The 27,801-nt window shown below is 32.1% G+C and overlaps 2 protein-coding genes across 2 annotated transcripts; both read right to left on the reverse strand.

Annotated features, from left to right (window-relative positions):
- LOC143078843 (proprotein convertase subtilisin/kexin type 7-like) lies at positions 1-27,801 on the reverse strand. Its single transcript, XM_076253838.1, has 17 exons — positions 27,734-27,801; positions 24,513-25,082; positions 23,909-24,002; positions 22,513-22,614; positions 21,806-21,901; positions 20,915-21,005; positions 20,127-20,181; positions 9,531-9,669; positions 6,160-6,257; positions 5,349-5,516; positions 4,868-4,975; positions 4,001-4,106; positions 3,539-3,695; positions 2,922-3,016; positions 1,915-2,008; positions 1,294-1,411; positions 1-699 (listed from the first exon to the last, which is right to left on the reverse strand). The coding sequence occupies exons 2-17, from the start codon at positions 25,077-25,079 to the stop codon at positions 31-33; spliced, it is 2,757 nt and encodes a 918-aa protein (XP_076109953.1). The 5' UTR covers positions 25,080-25,082; positions 27,734-27,801; the 3' UTR covers positions 1-30.
- LOC143078840 (uncharacterized) lies at positions 11,990-17,224 on the reverse strand. The gene is made up of 5 exons (XM_076253833.1): positions 16,041-17,224; positions 14,415-15,214; positions 13,911-14,059; positions 13,175-13,261; positions 11,990-12,732 (listed from the first exon to the last, which is right to left on the reverse strand). Exons 1-4 carry the CDS (start codon positions 17,155-17,157, stop codon positions 13,252-13,254), a joined length of 2,076 nt encoding a protein of 691 aa, XP_076109948.1. The 5' UTR covers positions 17,158-17,224; the 3' UTR covers positions 11,990-12,732; positions 13,175-13,251.

The raw sequence follows: 27,801 nt of genomic DNA on the forward strand, positions 1-27,801 counted from the left end.
TTTTCAAAATACATAAACAAAATGCAACTGTTAAGTAGACTTAGAACTTATCAAATGAGCATGCTCCTCATCTGAATGACTAGAATTTAAAAGAACTTGACTATAAATAACATTCTCATTGTCACTTGCATCACTGATTGTAGGTAACCTATTTATGGCACAATGTGTTGTATGTGGATTTTCTGAATGGTTGGCACATTTATGGATACTGCTCAAATCTGTTTCTATATGATTTGTATCATTACTTGTAAATGATTCTCGTTCTTCAAGATTGTCTGACCAAGCATGTGCAGAACTATGACATGTTCCGTCAGTTGCTGCCACATGCAGGTCACTTTGAATCTCATTATTACCATTCTGTAAACTGGAATGTCTTTCTGTATAAACTCCTTGTTGTGGCAGTGCCACTCGAAGGTTATAAAACTGATCTCTATCAGCTTGCTCTTCACTTGTTGAAGAACTTAAATCCTGCATTGGATATTCTTCCCACAATTCATTACTACTTCCTGTTGTATCCTGAGCAGACGACAACAACCCTGTGGTTTCTGATGGGTCATTGCCTTGTGAAAGCTGCTGAGCTCTAGTATATACTTGTCTCATTCTGGAAACTAGTTTTTTTTCTTCATTGTAACAGAACATATATTCAAAAGACTGGTAAATTGCCAAAACTACACAGAATGCACTGGCAAGTGTCAAAATCTACAAATAAAAATTCATATCAGATGACAATTGGAATCTACTTACAAGTTACGAATCTACCATAGAAATATTGTTAAGACTACGATGTCTTGTGGCTATTTTTGAAATCCGGGTGCTGTCTCATTGACGTATATTCCACATCTCCTTACATTCAAATGCATGAATGTTAAAACTATACAAAATGCATTTCATATATTTGGTGAAAGACATGTTATAGTTTATATAGTAACTGCTTTTTGCATTTCACAATAAGGTAATTTTTATAAAGCATTCTTTCATTTGACTTATTTTTACTCATGTTCAATTTTCAATCATTCACAAAAACTACAAACCAGTCAACTACTTTGGATTTATTAATTTTTGGAGAAAACAAAATTAATTTTTCGAGAAAAAAATAGAAGTTTTATATATTTGTTTAGCGGTTAAGCCAAAGTCTGCAATCAAGCCTACATGTAGCCATGGTTCACCTTAAACTTCATGATCCATGGAAATTGGTATACCACAAATAATAAAGAAATCCACAGTACATAGAAAATACAAGTGTTTTTTTTTTATTAAGTTTTTTGCTTACAGAAGTGAATAAATAGTATTTACCTTTAGTGTCTTCTCACTCATGGCAGTTCTATCAGGTTTGGCTGTGTTGGGAGGTGCCTGGCACTCTGGAATGTAACTCTGGTTCAAATACTGTCCACTCATTGCCTCTTCTATTATACTGTTAAATAGAATAAAATGTGGCATGGTTTTAGGAATTCATCAAATGTTAAAACTACTTAACACATAAAGTTTGCAGAATTTTTGTTTCAAGTTATCTTTCACAAATAATGTTTTACTATAAATCCCAATGTTTGATGATTCTTATGTGAAATCAGGGTCAAACTTATAATTTGGAATATAATCTAAAAATTTCACATTATAATGAACTTGTGAATTCTACCTTAACCAAAAACTTTAACCACATACAAAATAGATGAACAGATTTACAGAGAAACAGGGGTACCAGAATACATAATGCTATGCAGAGCATAAAAATTTAAGACCCCAATATCAAATTCCAATAAAATTCTATGATAATTGATGTCTTTGGTTTTTTTCAGAACTAAATCACAAAAAACACTAACCTTCTGACATTCTGATATTGACAACTGGCAAATATATAGAAGTTAACTCTTATGTAATATTAGGAAAATATAATAGAAAACAACAGTAAAATTGTACCTTCTTCTTTGTTGAAACATATCTGTAGACATAGATGTACCAAACAATCGTAACTTCCATCTTTTCAGGTATCCAATAGAGGACATATCTCTTCCTATAATGTAGTGTAAGAAATATTTATTTACATGTATGCGAAATCCTTTAAATTACACAAAATTGATGCCAAAACAGTGGCAGATCCAGAGGGGGGGTTCCAGGGGTTGGAACCCCCCCCCCCCTTTTTTTTGGTCGATCAATGCATTTGAATGGGAGCATATAGTTGAACCCCCCCCCCCCCCCCTTTTACTCTGGGTTTGGAACCCCCCCTTTTTAAAATGACTGGATCCGCCTCTGAAAAACTAAGTCAATTATCTGATTTTATATATAATGCATGGCATTGTACTGATAAGCATTATTTGCTTACAGTAATAAAAGAGCTGAAAATATCATTTTTACATGTTGTATTCATGTAAAAACATAATTAATATAAAAGTTTAAAATCCACTAATCCAACTTGCATCCATTTTGAAATAAGGAAGCTAGAAATCTTACAGGTTTCTAACAATCTGATTTTTTTCGTCATTTGCAATTATATACATCTTTAAACATAGTTTAATGTTTTTTAAAGATACACAAACCTGTCACACTGTCTCCAGTGAAAATAGTAAAATATAAAAACATCCACTAAAAGTAGACTTCCAAAAATAAGTAGCTAGAATATGTTGCAGGTATTCATGATCACTGCTTAAAAAATTCATGACAAGCATGGACAGTACTATAGTCAAACTGTTAAAAATGTGCAGCTAAAACAAACACACGTGTCAATTTTTAGGAACACATACACAAGGATGTGTACTTTTTACGTTCGCCTCATTACAGAGTCTTGGATAGTTTAAAAGGTCATTTAAAACTCTTTTTTTCCCTATAATTTAGTACTTTTTTCACAGGTTTCAGAGGTTAAAAAGGTACTATGCATAACTGTGTTTTATGCACACCAAAAGATGGTAAGTATATATATGTGTTCATACCTTTATCAGTAATCTTTATAACCCATTCTCCAACTGGACTCTCTCCCCAGCATCTTACAGTGTTAAATGTCCAGTCACTCAACCCTTTATCAGATCTGTAATATCAACTTAATTATATCAGAGGACACCTCTCAAAATTATGGCATGTGAAGAAATATAAAACAGTAAGAAAAAAGGTGACTTTTGAAAACAAATAAAATATGCAATTCTGTTGCATTTCAGTTTAGAAATTGTATGTTTAATTCAAAAGCAGTAAAAGCCTTCTTTAAGCAAAGAATGGTGTTAAAATTATTGGTAGTGCTGACATAAATTTCCTTTACAAAAGAAACTCCACAAAATTCTAGTGTTTATAGCAAACAATCGCGTTTTATGAATTTTATGAACAAAATACTATAAACTTGATAAAAATTTATGACTTGGCAATTGTGTAATGTCTTTTTTTTTCAAATGTTAACTCCTGTATGCTTTTAGTATAGATAGTTTTATCCAAATAAATTTTCAGAGTTTGTAAAACCTTAAAAATATAACTGAACAAGGATCAGGGGAAATAATTCTCAATTGCACTTGGAAAAACATTAAGATACAGATAAATATATTCTATTTAAACAATATCTCACCTATCATGCATTCTGTAAGCCCCCATGATAGATCTGGTTCCACTGGGACAAAGAAGGACAGTTTCTAAGTCCCCTCTGGTACCATGTGTTATTGTAACTGCTAACTGGGCATTCTCAAGGGTAAAAAGGTCAAATCCTTCAATGTCTGCCTTGGAAACTAAAACCAAAATATGTTTATAAGCTGCTTATATTTTGAGAACACCTATTTAATTTTGCCACAGCTTTTTGTGTATGGTTGAAATAACAAAAACAATTTGAAACATCAAAAAATATCAATCAGTAATAATCACTGACTTGAGTAGAGGTTGAAGGTTACATTATGAGAGGTTGACAAAAATGTAGAATGTCATTTGAACAGACCGTAAGAACTGCTAGTTTGGAAAGACTGAAGATAACATTTTGAAGGGTTGGCATAAAAACCAAAATGTTAAATGAACATAAATAACTGAATTGACTATATACCTTTGTACTTGATTAAAAGAGGTTTGTTTACACCTTTTGGTATCTGTACATTGATATCACCACTGGAATGCATATAGGAGGTCAACCATGGAACAGGTTCCCATACCTACAAAGTAAAAAGTCATTAATATTCTGCAATAACAAATGTCATATGAAAATGTCATATGAAAAACATTTTAAAATTAGTTAAGCACATATAGCAGAGTCTACTAACAATTCATATGAAGGTATCCAGCAAGTTTACTCAGTTTATTTGAAAAGAAAGGGTAATGGTCTCTATTAAACATATATATCGCTGATTTCAATTAAATTTTATCGATAGACTACATGAAACCTGTTTCAAGTATGTTTCGTTCTTTTCTTGAGCTGTTAGCTAGCTTCCTGAAGTAAAGAGAACATTTTGACCTTGCTTTTTAAATAATCTGCCACCTTTTATTTCCACGTTCAAGTGGTCATCCTCTAGGTCACTTGGATTTCCAGCTCTTTTTCTTCGTTGGGTTACTTTTCTAACATATGGACTAGATAGTCACAGAAGAGGGGAGTGCTCTACAGCACCAACATGTGTACCAAAAGACTTTATGTATAGTTTGTGAGTCTGGCATACTCCTGGATTCCATTGATGTGTATAACCAATAAATTTATAATAACTGAAAATAGTGATTGCATTTTTAAAGAAAGTAGTTTTTGGGAACATAGTCTATCCAAGTGTAAAATAAGATAAAAATCTGACAAGTATTAGACTAATCACTTTTCATGCTTTTAAGTATTTGTAGATCTATATGTAAATCATTTTTATGTGTCTTTTTTCAAGTTGTGGTAAGCATAGACCACATTCCTTCATTAGATAACATTATTAGTCCAACATACCCTTGCAGCATTAACTAGCCTCCAAGCCTTCATTAGACCAAATCCATGTTTGTGGCTGTGATATAAACCTGCTTTATTCTTCTGCCAATGAGCTAAATCTATGTCCACCTATAGAACAATCATGTTAAGTTATTAGAATAATTGATCGATTGATGATTTGCTAATGTCAAGTGGCAAAAATTTCATTCATTTTAAAGAAAATCGTAAAAAAAAAGTTCATATAAAAAATTTACCTTTTCATTTGATAGTACACTGTAATGACATAAAATGTAAATATTGTTTATTTAACACAATCTTTTACTTTAGTAAATGACTTCAGTCTCTTTTCTTGTACTATAAAAAAAATCTCCCAATGTCTCATGCTCTCATTATCATATATGTAAATGAAGCTATAAATTGCAGCTTTCCCCTTAAACAGTAGTATTTCAAAAACTTTACTAAATCAAACAACCGGTAAATCTAATACTAATGTGACTCCTACCTTTTGTGCTGTCATTATAATGATATACTGCACATCTCTCCATGTCAGGCAAGGTCTAGCTTGTAACATCAACGCTACCATACCCGCAGCGATAGGAGCTGATGCACTGGTACCTGTGTGGGAGTATGTACATCCTGAAGCTCCATGCTTATTCCAGTCTGTTGTTACCTGGTGTCAAAGAGAAAATGGTAAAATATACATTGAAGAATGTTAAAAAAATATTCTGATGAAAAAAGACACTTAATAATAATGGCATAACGGATAAAAAAAACCCACAATTTCACTTAAATAAATAATAAAAACTATATTGTAATAAACTAATAATGCTCAAAATTATTGAAAGCAAAATAAAACTAACTAGATTCTTTTTAAGCTTTTTCACTATTTTGGCAGACTGGTGAATACACAAATTATTTGTTTTTAGGTAAAAACAAGAATGTGTCCTAAGTACACGGATGGCCCATCCCCACTATCATTTTCTATGTTCAGTGGACCATGAAAATGGGATAAAATCTCTAATTTGGCATTAAAATTAGAAAGATGATATCATAGATAACATGTTTACTAAGTTTCAAGTTGATCGGACTTCAACTTCATCAAAAACTACCTCCACTAAAATTTTTAACCAAAAATTTAACCTAAAACGGGACAGAGGGACGAACAGACGGATGAACAGACACACCGAGGCACAGACCAGAAAACATAATGCCTATAAATGGGGCATAAAAATAATCAGTTGATATTAAACATATATTGTGACAGGGGTTATTACTGGGAACCAGAATCTGGTAAATTATTTTATCTGACTTACGATACTCCTGGTTCCCATTCCACTACTAAAGGTAACAGCTAACATAGAGGCACACTCTTCAGCATAGTATGGCATATTACCATGCTCATCAACTGCCCCTGAAGAAATAAATACATTGTTTATCAAGTTTAAAAACTGAATAATTGAATGGTTGGCAGACATTATGCAAATATAGATTCCAAATGTCACAGTGTTTAAAATCAAAACTTTGAATAACTAAAAACAAGATATGTTTTGATAAATAAAAGCAGCTTTATCAAAAGCTAATACTTTTAATTTAAGTTATTAACTAATATAAATAAGTTGATATATGTGCTAAATAACTTGCAGTGTGTGCAAAATACCTCAATAACAAAAATACTACTAAACTGTCAAACTCAGCTGTTTACTCAACATGCTCAAAGCTCTAATTTGAAACTGACTTTTTTTCTAAAAAACGTTTGCGAGACCAAGTCAATTTGCTCTAAATAAAGTATGTGTGTACACTAATGTAATAGTAAACAAAATGTTGTTGACAAATATGGATTAAATAAGATACAGTTATAACATCTGAATAAAGTAGTTCTGCATAACAAAAAACTATGTAAAACTGACAGTAAGTATGACCTAGTTTGAGGTTAAAATAGGCTTGAAAAAATGAATGAATGCAGTTTTATTAAAATAAATTATAGTCAATAATAATTGCACAACCATAGCAATCTCAGCCCCTGCGAGATGAAATTCATGAACTGATGAACCACCATGAACTGTTCATGAATGTTCATGAACAATGCATGACTGTTCATAATGAGTTCATTAAGTTTCGTTCATGAATTTAGTTCATGAATAGTTCATAAAATGCAGTTCATGAATATTTTCTGAACTTTAATGAACTGTAAGTCAGTTCATAATGTTCATAAATTGTTCATAACACATGTTCATGAACATTTTATGAACTTTAATGAATAAATGAATACATAAAGTTTATAAAAAAATTCATAAATTTGACTGTCATACAAGTTCTCATAAAATTTGACATCCATTACATTGTATCATGACATCACAATTAAAGTGCTTTTAGCATGACCTCTAGTTTATTCATTTACAGATCTTGAGATCATTTTGAGACAAAATTCAGTTGAATAGCAAAAGTGTAAATACATGTATGAGGGGGAGGACAGGGGTAAGGGAGACAGGGAGGAAGGGTGTAGGAGAAAGGAGAAAGGGGGTAGGAGAAAGGAGAGGAAGGCTGGGAGAAAGAGAAAAAGTTGGAGACAAAAAATAAAATATCTCTCTTTTTTGTGGTAAATTAAAGAAAATAAAATAATCATTAAAAAAAAATCATTTAACAACAGATATTAGCTCAGCACCTTTTTCTTTTTTTCATACTATGCCAGAAGAGTGTTACATTTTTAGAGTCATACAAAATTTGGGACTCACTTTGAAGTTTTGTAACTTACTTTGAGCTGGAGATGTTTCTCATGTTTCGTTTTTACAATCATGACAAATTTGGTAAACTTAATTTCTTTCTTCTAAAGATGTAATTTCTGATTGTCTCTCAAAGTTCAAACATGTGCCTTTCTTAACCATCATACGGCACATAGAGGAACTTGGAAAATAAGGACAGATTAATGACAATTCATTCTTTCCCAAACATTGCAGACTGGTGTCAATAATTATCATTATTAATGAATTACGTTTACCTATTGTAAAACGCTTCAATGACTTTGACAAAAGATTACAATGTAGACAAATGATTACAAGTGACTGGGAATAGAAAAACGTCATAATGACGTCAGCAAAATGATGTTTTTGACGCTTACAATACAAATGAAGATGTTTGATGAGGAGTGAAGTAATATAGCTGTCAAAACAAAGCAGATTTGTTATCAGATAAGTAAATTATATATATTTTGATTATATTTTTTTGCTGAATAACTATTTGTTGAAGCATTTTATAATAATTATTGATTAATTAAAATAAATATAAAACACCAGAAAGTAGCCTTTACATTTTACAGTGTTAGTTTAATGATTTCCATTCAGGAATAACTGATAGATTTGTACAATATATTGTATTTCAAGGTAAAAATAATTCATGCTTCAGCCACTCTTATGATTGTGTGTGGGTAAATTAAAAGGGGAAAAAGGGGGGTAGGTACATTATTTGAAATGTCATGAAAAGGCTGAAGTGATATTCATGTTATTAATCTTACTCTATTGATATTTTAATAAAAACAACATTTATTAAATTAAATTATTACATTGTATTATACCTGTTAGAAACTGTTTAATCTTGAGTGCTTATTTAAAAAACAAATATCAAGGACTTTTGATTCTTTGTGGAGTGATTTTTGATTTTGCAGGGGGAAACTCAGATGCATTTATTGAATAAAAGATCTGTTCAACTGTGAAGAATTTCAAGCAGAACAACTGCACCAAGATGTTATTTAGCATTTCTAGTTGGAAGTCCTGATACAGCAATTTTAATTACAGACAGGAAGAGAAGTTTACTTATGATAATAACACAAAAAATGAAAATTCAAAAAAATCCTTTTAAATTATTTCATGAACTTTAGATGAACAGTTCATGAACTACAAGTGGACAGACAATGTTCATGAATTAAATTACTAATGAACACTGTTACAGTTCATAAACACAGTAGTTCATGTGTTCATGAATGATTCATGGACTGGTATAGTTCATGAACAAATTCATGAACAAATTCATGAATCATTCATAAAAAAATTCATGAACTATACATGAACAGGACATGAACTACAAATGGACAAGCGTGTTCATGAACTATAAAATCATGAACAATTCATGAATAATAAAAGTTCAAGAACTATTTTTGTTCATGAACTTTAATGAACCAAAGAGTTCATGAACACTTTCTGTTCATGAATAGTTCATTATTCACTGGTTCATGAACGTGCTTGTCCATTTGTAGTTCATGTCTAGTTCATTAACTGTTCATGAATCTTTTATGAACAATTCATGAATTATGTTCATGAATCATTCATGAATCATCCATGAACATTCATGAACTATTCATAATCATTTCGCAGGGGAGGATCCTATTTGAATGAAGATGATTACCTTTAAGTAATAGATTCTAAGTTGAAAGGGACATAACTCTTTTAAATTATTTATTTACTGATTTGTTGTAATTTCCACAAAAAGTTTGACACATAACTTTGTATACAGTGGTGTATAACCTTAACACAGTCAGATAATTAAGAAAGAGGATTGTTTCATGACTTTAATTCTACCACTTGTAGACCCTGATCAAAACTTATATGTCATAAAAATGTATTTTTCTATATTCAAAATATGACCATTATTTATCTAACCATAAAATCATCAGGAGATTCCACATGTTACTTACCAATTGTTACAGTATATATAGAATTTGCATAACCATCATAGTTACAGTTGTCATGGAAACGACCTCCATTTCCACTAGCAACAACATATATACTACCATAACCTTTCCTACCAAAATCTATACCATATCTTATAGCTTTCTGAAAGATAAATATTTAGGAGAATATAAAGTATATTGTAAACTCATTATTTTTTGCATTGTTGCAATTGATAGGTTATAGAAAACCATTAACAAACATATTCAAATTAAATACAGTCTACAACTATTAAGCTATACAAGATAGATAGTCAAACTTGAAATATGTGTATTTCTCTCTAGATACAATGGATAAATCTGTTTCTCAAAGGATATTTATAAATGATGTGTTAGTAAGTTTAACAATGTTATTACAGGATCTGCATAGAACATGTGTTCTTTTGTGAAAGATGATTAGGCACTGATGCTTTTTTCTAGATAACAAAAGAAAAACAAGAGGCTCTCAAGAGCCTGAATCGCTCACCTTAATTTTTTTGGTTAAATCTCTCATCAATGATTATTTTGGCTTTTCAATTTATTTAAATGTTCTTTGAATCGTCCTATTTTCTTCAAAAGCAAAAAAAAAATCATTTTCTCCTATGTTCTATTTTAGCCATAGGAGCTATGTTTCTGACATACAAGGAAATGAAATATAAAATTTATACTAGATACTCTGAAACTCGTTTAGCCTAAGTTTGGCTGAAATTGATACAGCAGTTTCAAAGGAGAAGATTTTTTAAAGTAAGTCAACATGATGAACAAATTGTGAAAAAAGTCTTTAAAGGGCAATAACTCCTCAAATTGACTTATTTGTTGATCTTACTTTGCTTAACATTTTTGCTATTAACAGTTTATCTGTATCTATAATAATATTCAAGATAATAACCAAAAACTGCAAAATTTCTTTAAAATCATCAATTCAGGGGCATTATACCTGAAAAACCAGTTACCAAATTCGGCTGAAAATTTCAGGACAGGTAGACCTTGACCTAATAAATACTTTAACTTCTTGTCTTATTTGCTCTAAATGCTGGAGTTTTTGAGATATAAGCCAAAAACTGCATTTTACCCTGTGTTCTATTTTTAGCCATGACGGCCATGTTTTTTGACGAAATAAAAAATAAAGCACAAACTTTATTTTATACACCCTACTGATCATTCAGTTGAAGTTTGGTTGAATTTGGTTAGGCAGTTTTAGAGAAGATTTTTTAAAGTTAGCAAATATGATGAACAAATTGTGAAAAATTGTCATTAAAGGACAATAACCCCTTAAGGGGTCAATTGACAATTTTGGTCACATTAACTTATTTGTAGATCTTACTTTGCTGATCATTTTTGCTGTTTACAGTTTATCTTTATCTATAATGATATTCAAGATAATGACCAAAAACTGCAAAATTTCCTTAAAATTACCAATTAAGTGGCAGCAACCCAACAATGGTTTGTTTGATTCATCTAAAAATTTCAGGGCTGATAGATCTTGACCTAATGAACCTTTTTACATCATGTCAGATTTGCTCTAAATGCTTTCGTTTTTAAGATATAAGCCAACAAAATGCATTTGACCCCTATGTTCTATTTTAAGTAACCGCGGCCATATTTTTTGACGGATCAAAAATCGAAGCACACACTTTGTGCAGGATAATCTAAGGAACAATCATGCTAAGTTTCATTCAAATCCATTCAGTAGTTTCAGAGGAGAAGATTTTTTAAAGTTAGCAAATATGATGAACAAATTGTGAAAAATTGTCATTAAAGGACAATAACCCCTTAAGGGGTCAATTGACAATTTTGGTCATATTAACTTATTTGTAGATCTTACTTTGCTGATCATTCTTGCTGTTTACAGTTTATCTTTATCTATAATAATATTCAAGATAATGACCAAAAACTGCAAAATTTCCTTAAAATTACCAATTAAGTGGCAGCAACCCAAAAATAGTTTGTTTGATTCATCTGAAAATTTCAGGGCTGATAGATCTTGACCTAATGAACATTTTTACCCGATGTCAGATTTGCTCTAAATGCTTTCGTTTTTGAGATATAAGCCAAAAACTGCATTTGACCCCTATGTTCTATTTTAAGTAACGGCGGCCATGTTTTTTGACGGATCAAAAATCGAAGCACACACTTTGTGCAGGATAATCTAAGAAACAATCATGCTAAGTTTCATTCAAATCCATTCAGTAGTTTCAGAGGAGAAGATTTTTTAAAGTAAGCAAATATGATGAACAAATTGTGAAAAATTGTCATTAAAGGACAATAACCCCTTAAGGAGTCAATTGACAATTTTGGTCATTTTAACTTATTTGTAGATCTTACTTTGCTGATCATTTTTGCTGTTTACAGTTTATCTTTATCTATAATAATATTCAAGATAATGACCAACCAGATGCTCCGCAGGGCGCAGCTTTATACGACCGCAGAGGTTGAACCCTCAGTGATTTTCCTGGTGTTTAAGGGAAGGGTCCTGGGGCCCATGCAATTGGGAAAAAAATTATGGTTTGGGAAAAATATGATTGGTGTTTACGACGGTGGGCACACGGCGTAGCCGTGTGCGCCTCGCTAGGGGGGTTTGGGGGCATGCCCCCCCAAGAAAATTTTGAAAAATTAGGTGCAAAATCCTGCATTCTGAGAAGGATTAACTGCATGAATTGCCTACAAAATAAGCTATCTTTTTAAGGAAAAGGATTAAAAATAAAAGTTGAATGTGTCTGAGGACACATTTTGCATGCACTCAAGCTTTGTAACTTTACTCTTGAAAGGTAAAATTCAACCTATCCCTTCTGATTCTATTTATAATGATGAGAATCTATAGAAATTCTAAAAAGACACATTTGAAATTAATCTGAAGCATTTATTTTTTAGTTTTATTTAAAATTCAAGTTTTCGTTCATGTTTATTTTTAAACATGTCAACTAGTTGTTCCAGTTCTGTATCTGAGAGTCGGTCTTTTCCTTCTTTCGCTATCCTCATTATCGCATCTAGATTCTTTTGTGTTAATCTGTTCCTATCATTAGTACATATGTCATTCATCAGACTGAATGATCTTTCAACTGCTGCTGTAGAACATGGGATGAGCAGGGCATAACAAAGCAGTTTAAATACTCTGGGAAAGCATGTTCTTAGCACATCATCAGCTTCAAAGGCTTGCAATACTTTGCTTATTGAATCTATTCCTCTCATTCTGCAAAAAATAAAATAAAAACATCCCTCTTTTAGTTTATAGTATCCTTAGGTGTATAAAGCAATTAAAATTTCTATCATTGACATTCAAAAATATCCCTGTTCAACAGAAAAAAACATTTACAAATTCTTTTAATAAGAAATAACTAATGAATTGAATAAAACTAATTCCAAACCTTTGCTTGCTTTTTGAAATTTAAATAAAATCAAATTTATATCAATATGGAAATTCAAAATTATTGTTTAAGCTTTGCAATTAAAAGAATCATGCACGTAAATTAATATGAAAAACAAGTTCCTTGATTGATAACTGTAATATAACATTTAAACTAGAATGATGATCTCATTGGCAAGCGTACCATATTTCCTTATTTTTATTTGGTGATCCTAATGATCCATTCTAATACTCACTGAACTATACAATTTTAAATTTATATTTGTACCTCTATATATAGCTAAGCTGCTAGTCATGATTTGAACAACTTTTTCATTATGATTAAAATCCATAAACAATCCTTTTTTATTTCAAGCTGAAAAAAATGTTGTATGAAGGATTAAAATAAAAGAACAAGTTAATAAACTAATTTAACAATTCATGCAAAACAAAATAATATAATATGAACTCAATAAATCAGATAGACTAAGATTATTTGATTGTTATGTAGCATCACTTTCAGTAGGGTTATCACATACGGAGTGATATCCATTGCAATGCTACATGTCTAAAATAAGCCCTTTTATATAAACAGAAGTTATTTGAGTAAAAGAACAAAATTATCAATATATGATCTAATATACTTAATAAATTACTGACTAACTCAGTATTAAACTGACTGAAATTAAATTTCAAAATTAATGTAAACATTATAAATTGCATACTTAAAAATGCTGATGTATTGTGACAATCTCAATAATCTTTCATAAAAATAAAATAAAAACATTTGTCAAAAAACAAATAAAGTTTCAACATGTTAAAAGAATAATTTAAATCAGAGTTGACAGTGTTTGCAAGACTAAATATTAAAAATAACAAATTATGTTATTTCATTCATTTAGCATAATTAAAAGAATTGAAGCTTAGAAAAAAATATGAATGCCAGACTGATTGTAAAATAAAATGCTTGCAAGCTTCTTGTCAACTCTTATTTGAACATCAAGAAAAACGAATAAAAATAATACCTCATCATCAACAGTTGTGGTTTAAAGACCTTCAGCTCATTGAAGGCAACAGCTGGAATATCTATGTCAGATCTAACCACTGTTGTATGGCCATTGTAAATATCCTCCTTGGGTTGCCCATAAAAATCAGCAAGTCTCTGATATTCTTCCTGGAAAAATAATATAAAATATAAAAATTTGAAATTCAAAAGAATTCTGTTAAATTGAAATTAAACATTCAATCAATTATTATTATTAGCTGCTCATATGATTAACATGAGTTAATCCAAGTTGTATTGTCAATATTCAAAATTCTATTGTATTTACTTATTAATATACATTGTATGTATGTTAATAAGATGTGTACAATTCAAAACAACACAATTTGCAAAAAATGTATAATATCTTTTTATGAATTCATTATGGAATTTTATGCTGACAGAGGTCAGCAATCTATAAATTAATGTAATTAATAAAACTAATTAAAAGATATCAGACTTAAAAATATTTCTGTTATTTTCTTACATTGCCATAATCTTGTAGATCATCTGCTTCAGGTAAATTCCTTGGATCCAATGCTCCAAAAGCTTTCAGTAGAGGAGTAGAATGGAATGCATCTTGGATTTCATTAGTTAACTTAAAGATAAATGGAATGCCTGTGTTCAGAAGAAACTGTTGTGGCACAAGGTTTTCCACAGCTCCTCGGACACGCCTACCAAGGGCAGTTCTTTCTGTTATGATATTCATTAAAGTGTCAATTTTGGCAAATTCAGTGTCCTGATAATTGTTGTTTTGATATTTATCTTTAATTTCATGCAATGCATCAATGGTTTTCTGAACATTTTGGTCCAAATTTGTAAAATTCACATTTTCGGATTGCAAGCAAAGATTTAATATGTTGACTGGCTTTAGTACATCACATAATAATAACATCATGGCCACAACATCTTTCCGTGTTAAGATATGTCTGACTCCAAAGATCTCGGGTTCTTTGAGATCATTATACAATGAATCAAGGGTGTCAACAATGGTTTCATATCTCTCAATTACCCTAAGACATGCATGAAGGTGCGACAGCCACCTAGTCATGGATGCTTTGATTAGTACCATAGGTTTTAGGCCATATGTTTCTTGGAATACTCTGAAAACGCCTGCCTTTAAAGGTGAGTATTCAAACATCTTCCAAAGACAGAGAAGCGTCTTGTCCAATTCAGCAAGTAGGGGAATATCTTTCGCCAAGTGTTTGAGACACAAAGCCAGCTTATGGTTCCTGCAGTTTATATAAAATGACAATGGTGAAAGGTGTCTCATTCTCCTCTGCAGACCTAAAACATTACAAATTTTAATAACAGTAAAAAGACTAATAAATTTACATGCACAGTGTTTTACAGTAATATGTTTTTTTATATACATTAAAATATATATAAATAAATTAATAGATAATTCAGCTGATGCCTTATATAATGTATCATGTACTATATTACGCCGCTTGATTAAAACTGACGAGGAAAGATAACACCCGTCCACGGACGGGAAAGCTTGTTTTTTATCAAGCCTAGGTGGTCTAGCAGGTCTACTTATGTTGTAAGATTATAAAGATGAAAACAACCTCAATGGTCTTAATAAAGGCTTCTTTTTGATTTATTGATTTATTTAATTGTCGGTATATAGTGCAAAGCAATTTGATCACGGAGGCACGAGTTGAATCCCGGCGAGGGAAGAACAAAAAATTTACAGATCTAACATTGTGGGGCTGTTATTAAGAGTCATTATAATTAAATGATGATAAATATGCATACATGTAAGTAAGTTGTGCGTTTTGTTCAATAAAAATAATTTATATTTTTTACAGGTTTCTTGTTTTTATTTGTGTATCTTCATGAATAAATAAATATGATTGAAAATGATGTGAGCAATAAAATGTTCTACCTTAACCCTTAATTGTTTTGTCTTTTTCTTTTATTGTATTATATCTAATAAAAAAAAATCATAGTCAGCATTATTGTGGACTGGCTGAATAATGTGGGGTACATGTACATGTAAATGTAATTTTTGATACATGTATGAATGAGATAAATCCTGTCAGTGTACATGTGACCCAACATTTTGCGCAAATTAATATATTATTAAATAATTTATATGTATACCAACCTTTTTCTTCGCCACTCATTGTGTTACAGCCATCAAATGCCATAAATCTCATGTTTTCTATTGGAATATTCTTTCCTACAAAGAATGACTGAAGGGATTTGCAGATATCTTCTGCCCTTGCCCTGTCCAGGTGGATCAGCCCCATGTAGTGGTCATTTACATTTCCACCCATATTCCATCTCGCCATGACTGATAGTTGCATGCGGTTAGCATTGTCAGTTGATTCATCTGCCAATAATGCAAATTTTTCTGTTCTTAAAGAGTTGAGTAGTGATGATTCAATCAGATCGCTTAACAGCGTGGTCATTTGAGTTACAATTTTTGAACTCATGTAGGTAACTTTAGTAAACTCAGAGTTTGAAATATGTCTTTGTAAATCCTCCACCCCAAGCTCAGCAATAAAACGAACGAAACTTTCGAAGTTTTCAGTTACGGCCCATTTTTGTCTTATCATGAAGTACAGACAGCGAAATAGTTTTTTCAGCACTGACCTGTTTGCCTCCTTGGTACTTTCAGAATGTTTTTTTATTTCGTCTAAAACATTTACCTTTGCACTGAACTGGGCATATCTTTCAACCGAAAAAATATGTTTTTCACTTGACTGATGTTTTTCAAGTTTTCTGGTTGGATGGGTCCCAAGACCAACAGCAATATTAACAAATTCACGTGCATTTACACATGTTCCACCAAATAGTTCACAGTATTTACACAAGTATCCTTGAGCACTGTGATACAACCAGGGATATTTGTTCTCATATTTCAGAGAGCTAAATTTTCTGGCATCAGAAACTTGACAAGAAGAGGAGGAAGACTGTGACTCATTATCAGTTACACAAGGGTCAGGATCATTACATGTTTCAGACTCAGATGAAACAGCTTCACTTTGAATTTGAATTTCATTTGTAACATGATCAGTTACACTAGCTATAGGTTCATTGTCATCTTTACATGGTTGAAACTCAGAGACGGATGGCGGAGATGGAACAGCTGGAATTTCACTTGTTTCATCAGAAGGAAGTAGAAACGACTTTTTGAATCCAAAAGCTTCCAGCTTCCGGCATTTACTACCGTCCGCCGCCTTTAGCTTCTTTGTGTAATATTTTGAATTATGAGACATGATCTACGTTCATTTTGTTTACATTATGTCTCATTTTTTTGCTTTGTCATTGAATTATTCATTCGGATGTTTCAAGCGCAAACATGACCAGAATATCGTAGATTGCAATGCAATCCATAAAAGATTGCAAACCAATCATCGTCTTAAGTGAACGATAATGATAACTCCCGAAATACCCCAAACGCTCAGAGATTTGTCAACAAAAAATACACGATACGGAGATACGACAATAACAAAATCTCGCGACGATGTCCATATACGATTGGGAATTTTAGAGCTGAAAATTGGGAAAAAAAGAGCATATTTCTCTTTGGGAATGGGGCCGAAATTCGGCCCCAAAATGAGGGTTGGAAAATCACTGACCCTGAACGGTTGGGGCAAGTATGGACACAACATTCAAGCTGGAATCAGCTCTAAATTTGGATTGTGATTAAATAGTTGACACAGAATAGCTTTCTGACACAGAATGAATGTGGTCTAATGAACTTAAAAATTTTTTTTTGCCTTTGAGCAATTCACTATGCTGTTGAATATTAATCCTCTCAAAAAAATGTTTGAAGAAATTTTCTTATTTATGAAATCTGAAATGAAAAAAATTGACCCCCAATTTTTTTTTCACATCCCCCTTTCCCTTATTTCAAAACTGATCTCAATTCAAATTTCTAATGAAGTTTGCAATGATAACTACTCATTTAAATACATCATAAAATATTAAAATGTAAAAAAAGTGCTTGTTATCACTGAATGGTAAAGATTGTTTTAATCTATCAGTTGGTAGTAAAAGTGAATATACATTGTATATTGTATAAAACAATGATTTAAGTTGATTCAACTACTATTCTGAACAAAGAAAGATAACTCCAATTGAAATCCAATTGGAATTTCTTGCTATTGCACAATATTGTGCAATTAGATATTTCTTGCTATTGTGCAATACTGTGCAATTGAAAATATTTGCAATTGCACAATACTGTGCAATTAAAGATTTCTTGCTATTGCACAATACTGTGCAATTGAAGATTTCTTGCTATTGCTGAATACTGTGCAATTGAAAATTTCTTGCTATTGCACAATACTTAATATAATAATTTTGGATCCTGATTTGGACCAACTTGAAAACTGGGCCCATAATCAAAAATCTAAGTACATGTTTAGATTCAGCATATCAAAGAGGCCCAAGAATTCAATTTTTGTTAAAATCAAACTTAGTTAAATTTTGGACCCTTTGGACTTTAATGTAGACCAATTTTAAAACGGGACCAAAAATTAAGAATCTACATACACAGTTAGATTTGGCATATCAAAGAACCTCAATTATTCAATTTTTGATGAAATCAAACAAAGTTTAATTTTGGACACCGATTTGGACCAACTTGAAAACTGGGCCAATAATAAAAAATCTAAGTACATTTTTAGATTCAGCATATCAAAGAACCCCAAGGATTCAATTTTTGTTAAAATCAAACTAAGTTTAATTTTGGACCCTTTGGACCTTAATGTAGACCAATTTGAAAACGGGAACAAAAATTAAGAATCTATATACACAGTTAGATTCGGCATATCAAAGAACCCCAATTATTCAATTTTTGATGAAATCAAACAAAGTTTAATTTTGGACCCTTTGGGCTCTTTATTCCTAAACTGTTGGGACCAAAACTCCCAAAATCTATACCAACCTTCCTTTTATGGTCATAAACCTTGTGTTTAAATTTCATAGATTTCTATTTACTTATACTAAAGTTATGGTGCGAAAACCAAGAAAAATGCTTATTTGGGTCCCTTTTTGGCCCCTAATTCCTAAACTGTTGGGACCTAAACTCCCAAAATCAATACCAACCTTCCTTTTGTGGTCATAAACATTGTGTTTAAATTTCATTGATTTCTATTTACCTAACCTAAAGTTATTGTGCGAAAACCAAGAATAATGCTTATTTGGGCCCTTTTTGGCCCCTAATTCCTAAAATGTTGGGACCAAAACTCCCAAAATCAATCCCAACCTTCCTTTTGTGGTCATAAACCTTGTGTTAAAATTTCATAGATTTCTATTCACTTTTACTAAAGTTAGAGTGCGAAAACTAAAAGTATTCGGACGACGACGACGACGACAACGTGATAGCAATATACGACGAAAAATTTTTCAAATTTTGCGGTCGTATAAAAACTGCAAAATTTCCTTAAAATTACCAATTAAGTGGCAGCAATCCAACAATGGTTTGTTTGATTCATCTGAAAATTTCACGGCTGATAGATCTTGACCTAATGAACATTTTTACCCGATGTCAGATTTGCTCTAAATGCTTTCGTTTTTGAGATATAAGCCAAAAACTGCATTTGACCCCTATGTTCTATTTTCAGTAACGGCGGCCATGTTTTTTGACGGATCAAAAATCGAAGCACACACTTTGTGCAGGATAATCTAAGGAACAATCATGCTAAGTTTCATTCAAATCCATTCAGTAGTTTCAGAGGAGAAGATGTTTGAAAAATTGTTAACGACGACAGACGACGACGACAGACGCCAAGTGACGAGAAAAGCTCACATGGCCTTTTAGGCCAGGTGAGCTAATTATATGACTTGTCAGCATATATGTGGTATTTTTATACATCTAGTATTATTTTATAACTTTCTTTTAATCACTCTATCTATTTTGTACATAAAGCAGTTGTCACTAACTAAAACAATTGTCTCTGATAGAACATCTTTTAAAATTTTATTAACATAATATTGGAAATCACAGCAGGATTTTTTTTACTTTGAACGAGCACAGAAACATCAAGGAACAGAAAAAAAGATATGTGCAGTGTTACCCTTCAATAAAATTAATAAAAGGATTTTACCATTTGCTTTGAATTACACTTAAAAAAAGATTAGCAGTATCAAAGTATAAAAATCTTTAAAAATACTAACAGAAAATAAAATAAAATGTATTAATCACAGATATATTAGAATAATATTTTATTAAACTCACAGCAGCCAAAAAATGAGGTCCATCTACTGTTTTACCATCATCATCAGGTCCCCAACTGTAAATATAAGCCATAGCTTATAATAACTACATTTCAGCTTAACCACTTTATATAGAAGCAATTTAAGAACATCCCTTAAATATCAACTGCAGGAAAAGGTTTTAGAGGCCTACCCATAGTTGCAAATTCAAAGTGCATTCTTTGGGTCCAATAGATATAAGAAGATATGTATTGTTGCTAATCAAACAACTCTCCATCCAAGTGACAATTTGTAAAAGTAGATGTATGTTATTTAATGGAACAGTCCTAATATGTGAATAATATCTTGATTAAAGAAAACATATGCTAAAACTAGATGTGTCAGAACCACATAAATGGCCTAGCTTGAAAAAATGCTTGAAGCCATTTTAAGTCAAAATACTGTATTTTCTGCAAAAAACCAGCGGAGCGGAACCAAAATTTGTAACTCTTCATAGTAAGCTCATGTATAAAAAGTCAGCTCAATATGTGAAGGCATTTACAATAAAATGCTTTATAACTGTTCCTTGCCACATGAGGGCATGACAGATTTGGTAAGGGTAACACTATATGGGTCAGACTGAAGTGATTGGGCTATAAAAACATAAATGAAACAGTCCATTCTAGACTTTTGCTTATAAAGGGCATAAGTCCTTATTGGTACAAGCAGTCATGTTGATAAATCGCTTCCAATTAATTGATGGTAACTAAAGTTGCAAGGCTCTGCCGAAATACTTCCAATATATATGTTTTGACAATAAAAATATCGTACCTGCAGCTATATATGTCATTGATTTGGATCCTTTCATTAAAACCTTTAGCTTCCAGACTGTCCGTCATTGGTCCATCTAGTATACGTATTCCTAAACAAAAATATAACTAACATCATTTACACTCAATCAAAACATGTGTCTAACACACCACACTGAATATACATTTCTTTTTTACTTGACTTGAAAAGAAGTAGAATCTGTTTTTATATTAGTGGACTTGACCACATATCCCCCTTTTATTTTCATTAGCAACTTAGGTAACGGAGAGGTCAAACCTATGGAAAGGTCGAAAGGGTGTTATGGTATGATATGAAGGGGCAGGTAATGACCCTCAAGTTACTGACAAAAAATTTGCTGCACTGGAAATGTCTGATCATGGCAATTAAGAACACATATTTTAAATGGTGAGGATTTGAACTATTTTCAAAATATTTGAGGGGGGGAAGATATGATACCCCAGGGAAAAAATTTATGGTGTACTTTGAAACTTTGTGCTTAGCAGAGAATCAGAAAATACCAGTTTGCAAGTCTTTGGTTAAATTCTACCAGGAATCAATTTTACGGCATGATTTCTTGATGCTAGAGGTTGGAACCTATGCAGTCAGATCCAAAAAACAAATACATGGCATAACTCAAAGTACTTTGAAACTTTGTGCTTAGCAGAGAATAAAAAAAATAACAATTTGCAAGTCTTTGGTTAAATTCTACCAGGAATCAATTTTACGGCATGATTTCTTGATGCTAGAGGTTGGAATCTATGCAGTCAGATCCAGAAAACAAATACATGGCACAACTCAATAAAGCACCACAATGGGACAAAATGCTAGACAAATGGAAGAACTCGGTCATTGTATCATAGGACAGACAAGCTAATTGTAGTATCCACTTACCAGAAACTTTAGCTTTATAAGCCACACCTACAGCACAGTAGTTATTCACCACAGCTGCTATTTCTCCAGCACACCGAGTACCATGGTGGTTATTAGCTATATAAATAGAAAAATGTAAACATTAAGTCACAAGTGAACGTTATTGTGATTTTTTCCTTTGGGTATATTTTCATTTTCTAATTCATAAAGAAATTCTACTAGTCATTTATACCAAGAATATTTTTTTAAGAAATGAAATACCAATTTAGTGCTAGGGGGTGTCTTAAACTTGCAGTGTGGTGAGAGTTTGGTCTTTTTGCTATATTTTGGAGGCCTAACTGTATCTTTGAAATTAAACTATAACAGAGCTGTTCCTTTTGTAAATGTTTTTTTTATGTGCATGTAATGATTATGTGTCATGGATGGATATCCCATATCCTTTGTTTATTTTATACCTGTTATTTGGAATGATTTCATAACAAAAACTGAATAATCTGTCTGCATTAATCCAAAATAAATAAAAATATATGATATACATCATATAGACAGCAACCAAACAACACAAAAATAAATGTCTCTTCTTTAAAAATATTTAGAGGGGAAGAGAACTTGCTTTTAATTTATAAATTCAGCAGCTACCCAAAAGAAATCCCCTGATAGACCATAGTTATCACTTGCTTTTGTTTGTATTGCTTTATTTGTTTATTTCTGATTTAAACAATATTTACCAACTCTCCCATTAGGCATCGGATCATCATCATTTGAATTTAAATCATAACTTCCTTCTTTACTATAGTTTTCTGTGATGTCTTTATTGGTCCATTCTAATCCTGAAAAAAATAATACATGCAAATATACATATTTCAATGCTAAACTGTCCCAACAATGTGACAATTTTCAGGGTCATGGGTTACAATTCATGCCCCCTTTGCCTAATGGTGGGGCATAAAAAATAACAATTGTGTTTAAAGGTGCTTATAATGTGTAATAAAATCTGATGCCAAACACAAGAAAATAGAACACAGGGTGTCAGATAAAAGGGTGAGTGCTGCCAACTGTGTTTTATAAACATGTTTATATAATAAAAACATCACAATAATTTCAGAATTTACAATCCATAAAGTAGACATTTGTCTTATTTGTTCAGAATTAAATTTCTCCAACATAATTACCATCATCTGCAGTGAGATCTAACTTACCATCATATACAACTGAATAAGTGAGACCTAACTTACCATCATCTACAACTGAAACAGTGAGATGTAACTTACCATCATATACAACTGAAACAGTGAGACCTAACTTTCCATCATCTGCAACTTGAAAAAGTGAAACCTAACTCACCATCATCTTCAACTGATACAGTAAAACCTAACTCACCATCATCTACAACTGAAACAGTGAAACCTAACTTACCATCATCTACAACTGAAACAGTGAAATCTAACTTACCTACCATCATCTGCAACTGATACAGTTAAACCTATAGCTAACTTTAATACCATCATCTTCCACTGAAACAGTGAGATCTTACTTGCCATCCTCTACAACTGAAACAGTTAAACCTAACTTACCATCATCTTCAACTGAAACATTGAAACCTTACTTATCATCATCTAGCAACTGAAACAGTGAAACATGACTTACCATCATCTACAACTGAAACAGTGAAACATGACTTACCATTATCTACAACTGAAACAATGAAACCTTACTTATCATCATCTAGCAACTGAAACAGTGAAACCTGACTTACCATCATCTACAACTGAAACAGTGAAACCTGACTTACCATCATCTACAACTGAAATAGTGAAACCTGACTTACCATCATCTACAACTGAAACAGTGAAACCTGACTTACCATCATCTGCAACTGATACAGTGAAACCTGACTTACCATAATCTGCAACTAATACAGTAAAACATATAGCTTACTTACCATCATCTTCCACTGAAACAGTGAGATCCAACTTGCCATCATCTACAACTCATGCAACTGAAACAGTGAAACCTAACTTACCATCATCTTCAACTGAAACCTTGCTTATCATCATCTAGCAACTAAAACAGTGAAACCTGACTTACCATTATCTACAACTGAAACAGTGAAACCTAACTTACCATCATCTAAAACTGCAACAGTGATACCTAAACCAGTGATATTGTGTTCCCATACACCAGTTACATTAATATCCATACCACTAGCATAGTTATTCTGAAATAAAGAGGTGTTAGTATTGTATTTTGGTGTGTTACGTAATCGTATTAAAAATATTGGTTAATAAATTATTAATACATTATAATGGCAACTTGTATATTAGCTGTCACAATTAAAAGAAGCATGCTATGTTTTAATTATAAATAAGAAGATTTAATCAATTTTAAGCATGTTACATGCGTTAGCAATGTTAGTGCTCATCATATCTCATTAATTGATAATTTTTTCAAGTCTGATGAACTTTTGAATTATATAATTTACTGTGGCAATATTACAACATATCACAAATACAACACTTCAAGAAATGAAACTTTCAATTAAAATATACCATGGACCTTTTTCAGATGTAAAATATGTTAATATCTTATTGCTTCGAAACATCAGCTGGCAAAAAAGAGGAAAAAGATAATTCAGCCATTAACATGATTAACAAATCTAATTTATATCAAATAGCATGAATAAGAAATCTTCAAGAAGTAAACTGAGGAATAATAATAACCACCGTACCAAATGCCACTGTTGATTATAAGCTGGATCACTGAACTGTATCCTTCTCTTTTCCCTGGAGAAAACTTTCTCTCTGTGGAACCAAACCACATTATCATGATTATCTAGTTTTGTTTCTATATCATCTATCACAGATTTCAATGTTTTAAAGTCAACATTTATAAATTGATGTGTTGTATTCTGTCCTGTATACTCAGACAAGGCATGCCCAAACAGATATATATTTTTCAAATGTCCAATATGTCCAAGGAAGGTTAGATTACATTCTGGTGCTATTTTTCTTGCCAGATTTCTGTCACTTTCAGTTTGACCTTCACTGTGTATGTAAATATCGCCAAATCTGAAGAGATCATCTTGAAGGTCATGGCTGTGACCTGGAATTTGTTTTACATGTTCACTATTATTGTGTTTTAGTTCAATCGTCCATAACAAAGTGTCTTTATAATTGTCTGTGTGAGGAGCAACTGGAATCTGTTTTTTTCTTTCAGCAGGTTTTTGAAATGAACAACATGTAAGACTAAGAAGAATCAATACATGCCATAACAAAGTCTTTACTCCATTATGCATGTCCTGAAATCAATAAAATAATTGAGATATGTTATCAATAATAAAAACATAGGTGGTCAAGGAACATGAGGAATACAAAGTTTACATTAATTACTGCTCTGAAATGACTAGAAAATCATAACCAATAATTGGCAAGAAAATGATAGGACAGCATGTTCAGTTTTTATTTAGAGCTGATCCAGAAAAAATATTAGCCAGTTGGAACTGATGAATATGTCAGATTTAATTGTCAAATAATGGGATGTATCTAGCTAACTATATATAAACTGTGTGTTTCCCCTGTCTGCCTAAAATTCAGAAAAGACTACAGTAAATTCAGAAATTATTGCCATGTTTTTATTGCAAAAAAAAAATGTATTATTGCGAAAAATGCGATAGGGTTATACATGTATTAAACATTGCCATTAAAGCGGGAGGTTTGGCATGCCACAAAATCAGGTTCAACCCACCATTTTTTTCTTTAAAAAATGACCTGTATCAAGTCAGGAATATGACCACTGTTATATTATAGTTCGTTTTTGTGTGCGTTACATTTTAACAGTGTGCTTCTGTTGTGTCATTTGTTTCCTCTTATATTTGAGTGTGAATGCACATTACTAAATGTATAAAAGAGGGACGAAAGATACCAAAGGGACAGTCAAACTCATAAATCCAAAACAAACTGACAACGCCATGGCTAAAAATGAAAAAGACAAACAGAAAAACAATAGTACACATGACACAACATAGAAAACTAAAGAATAAACAACACGAACCCCACCAAAAACTAGGGGCGATCTCAGGTGCTCCGGAAGGGTAAGCAGATCCTGCTCCACATGCGGCACCCGTCGTGTTGCTTATGTGATTACAAATCCGGTAAATAGTCTAATTCGGTAGGTCAAATTCATGAAAGGGAAGGGGATTGTAGTTACGACGTGAGGAACATATCCGATATCATTTGTGAAATGGTTATTCCATAACGGTCAACCAACTCGTGATGGCGTCCGTAAAATTTACGAAGGGATGATTTCAACTTCACCATTTGGAACTCTTGATTTAATAGCTTCCTTGTGAGCAGTAACCCTCTATCAAGAAAATCATGATAGGAAATGCAAGCACGGGAATATCGTATCAATTGAGAGATATATACCCCGTATGCAGGTGCTGCTGGAATGTTGCTACTTAGAAATGGAAAGTTCACAATTGGAAAGCTGAAATCATCTCTTTTGTCGTAAAGTTTTGTCTTCAACCGACCCTCATTGTCAATTTCTAGATGTAAGTCAAGATATGAAGCTGACTTAACTGTATCTGTAGTATCCTTTATCTCCAATTCGATGGGATAGATGCGTTCCACATAGTCACCAAATTTTGAATTGTTTAGTGAAAGAACGTCATCTATATAGCGGAAAGTAGAGTTAAAGGATATTGCTAACTTCTTATCTTTCTTCCTAAGAAGTTCCTGCATGAAGTCAGCCTCATAATAATAAAGAAACAAGTCAGCAAGTAGAGGAGCACAGTTTGTTCCCATTGGTATGCCGACAGTCTGTTGAAAAACACGTCCTCCGAACGTAACAAATATGTTGTCAATCAAGAAATCAAGCATCTTGATAATATCGGTTTCAGAGAATTTTTTGTTTGAATCAGAGTGATTCTTTACAAAGTAGGATTTATCCCTCCCTAAGACAAGATACTTGTATCTACGTTGGCCATTCTTTTTTATGAAGCAAAGTAATACCAACTCTTTTAATTTGTCTTTAAGTTTGGAATGTGGAATACTTGTGTAAAGAGTAGAGAAGTCAAATGTTTTAATACTGTTACAAGATGAAAGAGAGTTAGATTGTATGTACTCTAAAAGATCTTTGGAATTTTTAAGTATCCACATCTGATTCACGCCACCTCTAGAATAGGCAGTTTCACAATAACTTTGAAGCCCGTCTTTGATTGCTGATAAAATGGATGTTAATAATTTAGAAAGAGGTTTTGTGGAGCACTTGGAAGACCCAGCAATATACCGCTGTTTGTAAGGACACTTGTGTATATAAGTTGTGTCACAGTACTTTTCTATCCAAAATTCATGTATTTAGTTTTGATGTTATATTTGTTATTCTCATCAGATTTTGTCTAATGCTTAGTTCGTTTCTGTGTGTTACATTTTAATGTTGTGTCGTTGTTCTCCTCTTATATCTAATGCTCCAATATTCTTATTTAATAATCAATGTTTAAAAGTCACCAATATGTGCTGATATTAAAATTTCAAGTGTTATTCGGTCATTACAAGCGTTATTCGGATAATAACAGTGTTATTCGGTCATTAGTGTTACCCGATTTTGTGTGATTACCCGTGAAGCATCTTGAAAATGCTCAATGTGCCTTGATAAACTATACATTATCCTTGTAGACGAACAAAGTGCAAACCTTAGTCAGAAGGGGACTTATAAAGCAGGTGGTTCCTGTTCTGTTGCATTAGGTAAGATACGAGTGCTTTGTCAGAAAAACCTTCTGACCATTTCCATAGAAATTATCCTAAAAAATATTTTGGTTGTCTCAGCACATACTTTGGAATTGGAACTAAAATCGGAGCTTAATGTGCATTATAAAGGAAGCTATGAAAGTGCACAGAAAAATGGAATGTCATTTTGGAATCTTTTATCATGCCCTGCCACCAAAGCACTTACAATTCACCGGTGGTTGTGATCAAATAAGGATTTGTACCAGAAAAATAGACCGGAAGTTGTCTTCTTAT

The sequence above is a fragment of the Mytilus galloprovincialis genome, chromosome 6 (assembly GCF_965363235.1).
Source record: "Mytilus galloprovincialis chromosome 6, xbMytGall1.hap1.1, whole genome shotgun sequence".
Lineage (NCBI taxonomy): Eukaryota > Metazoa > Mollusca > Bivalvia > Mytilida > Mytilidae > Mytilus > Mytilus galloprovincialis.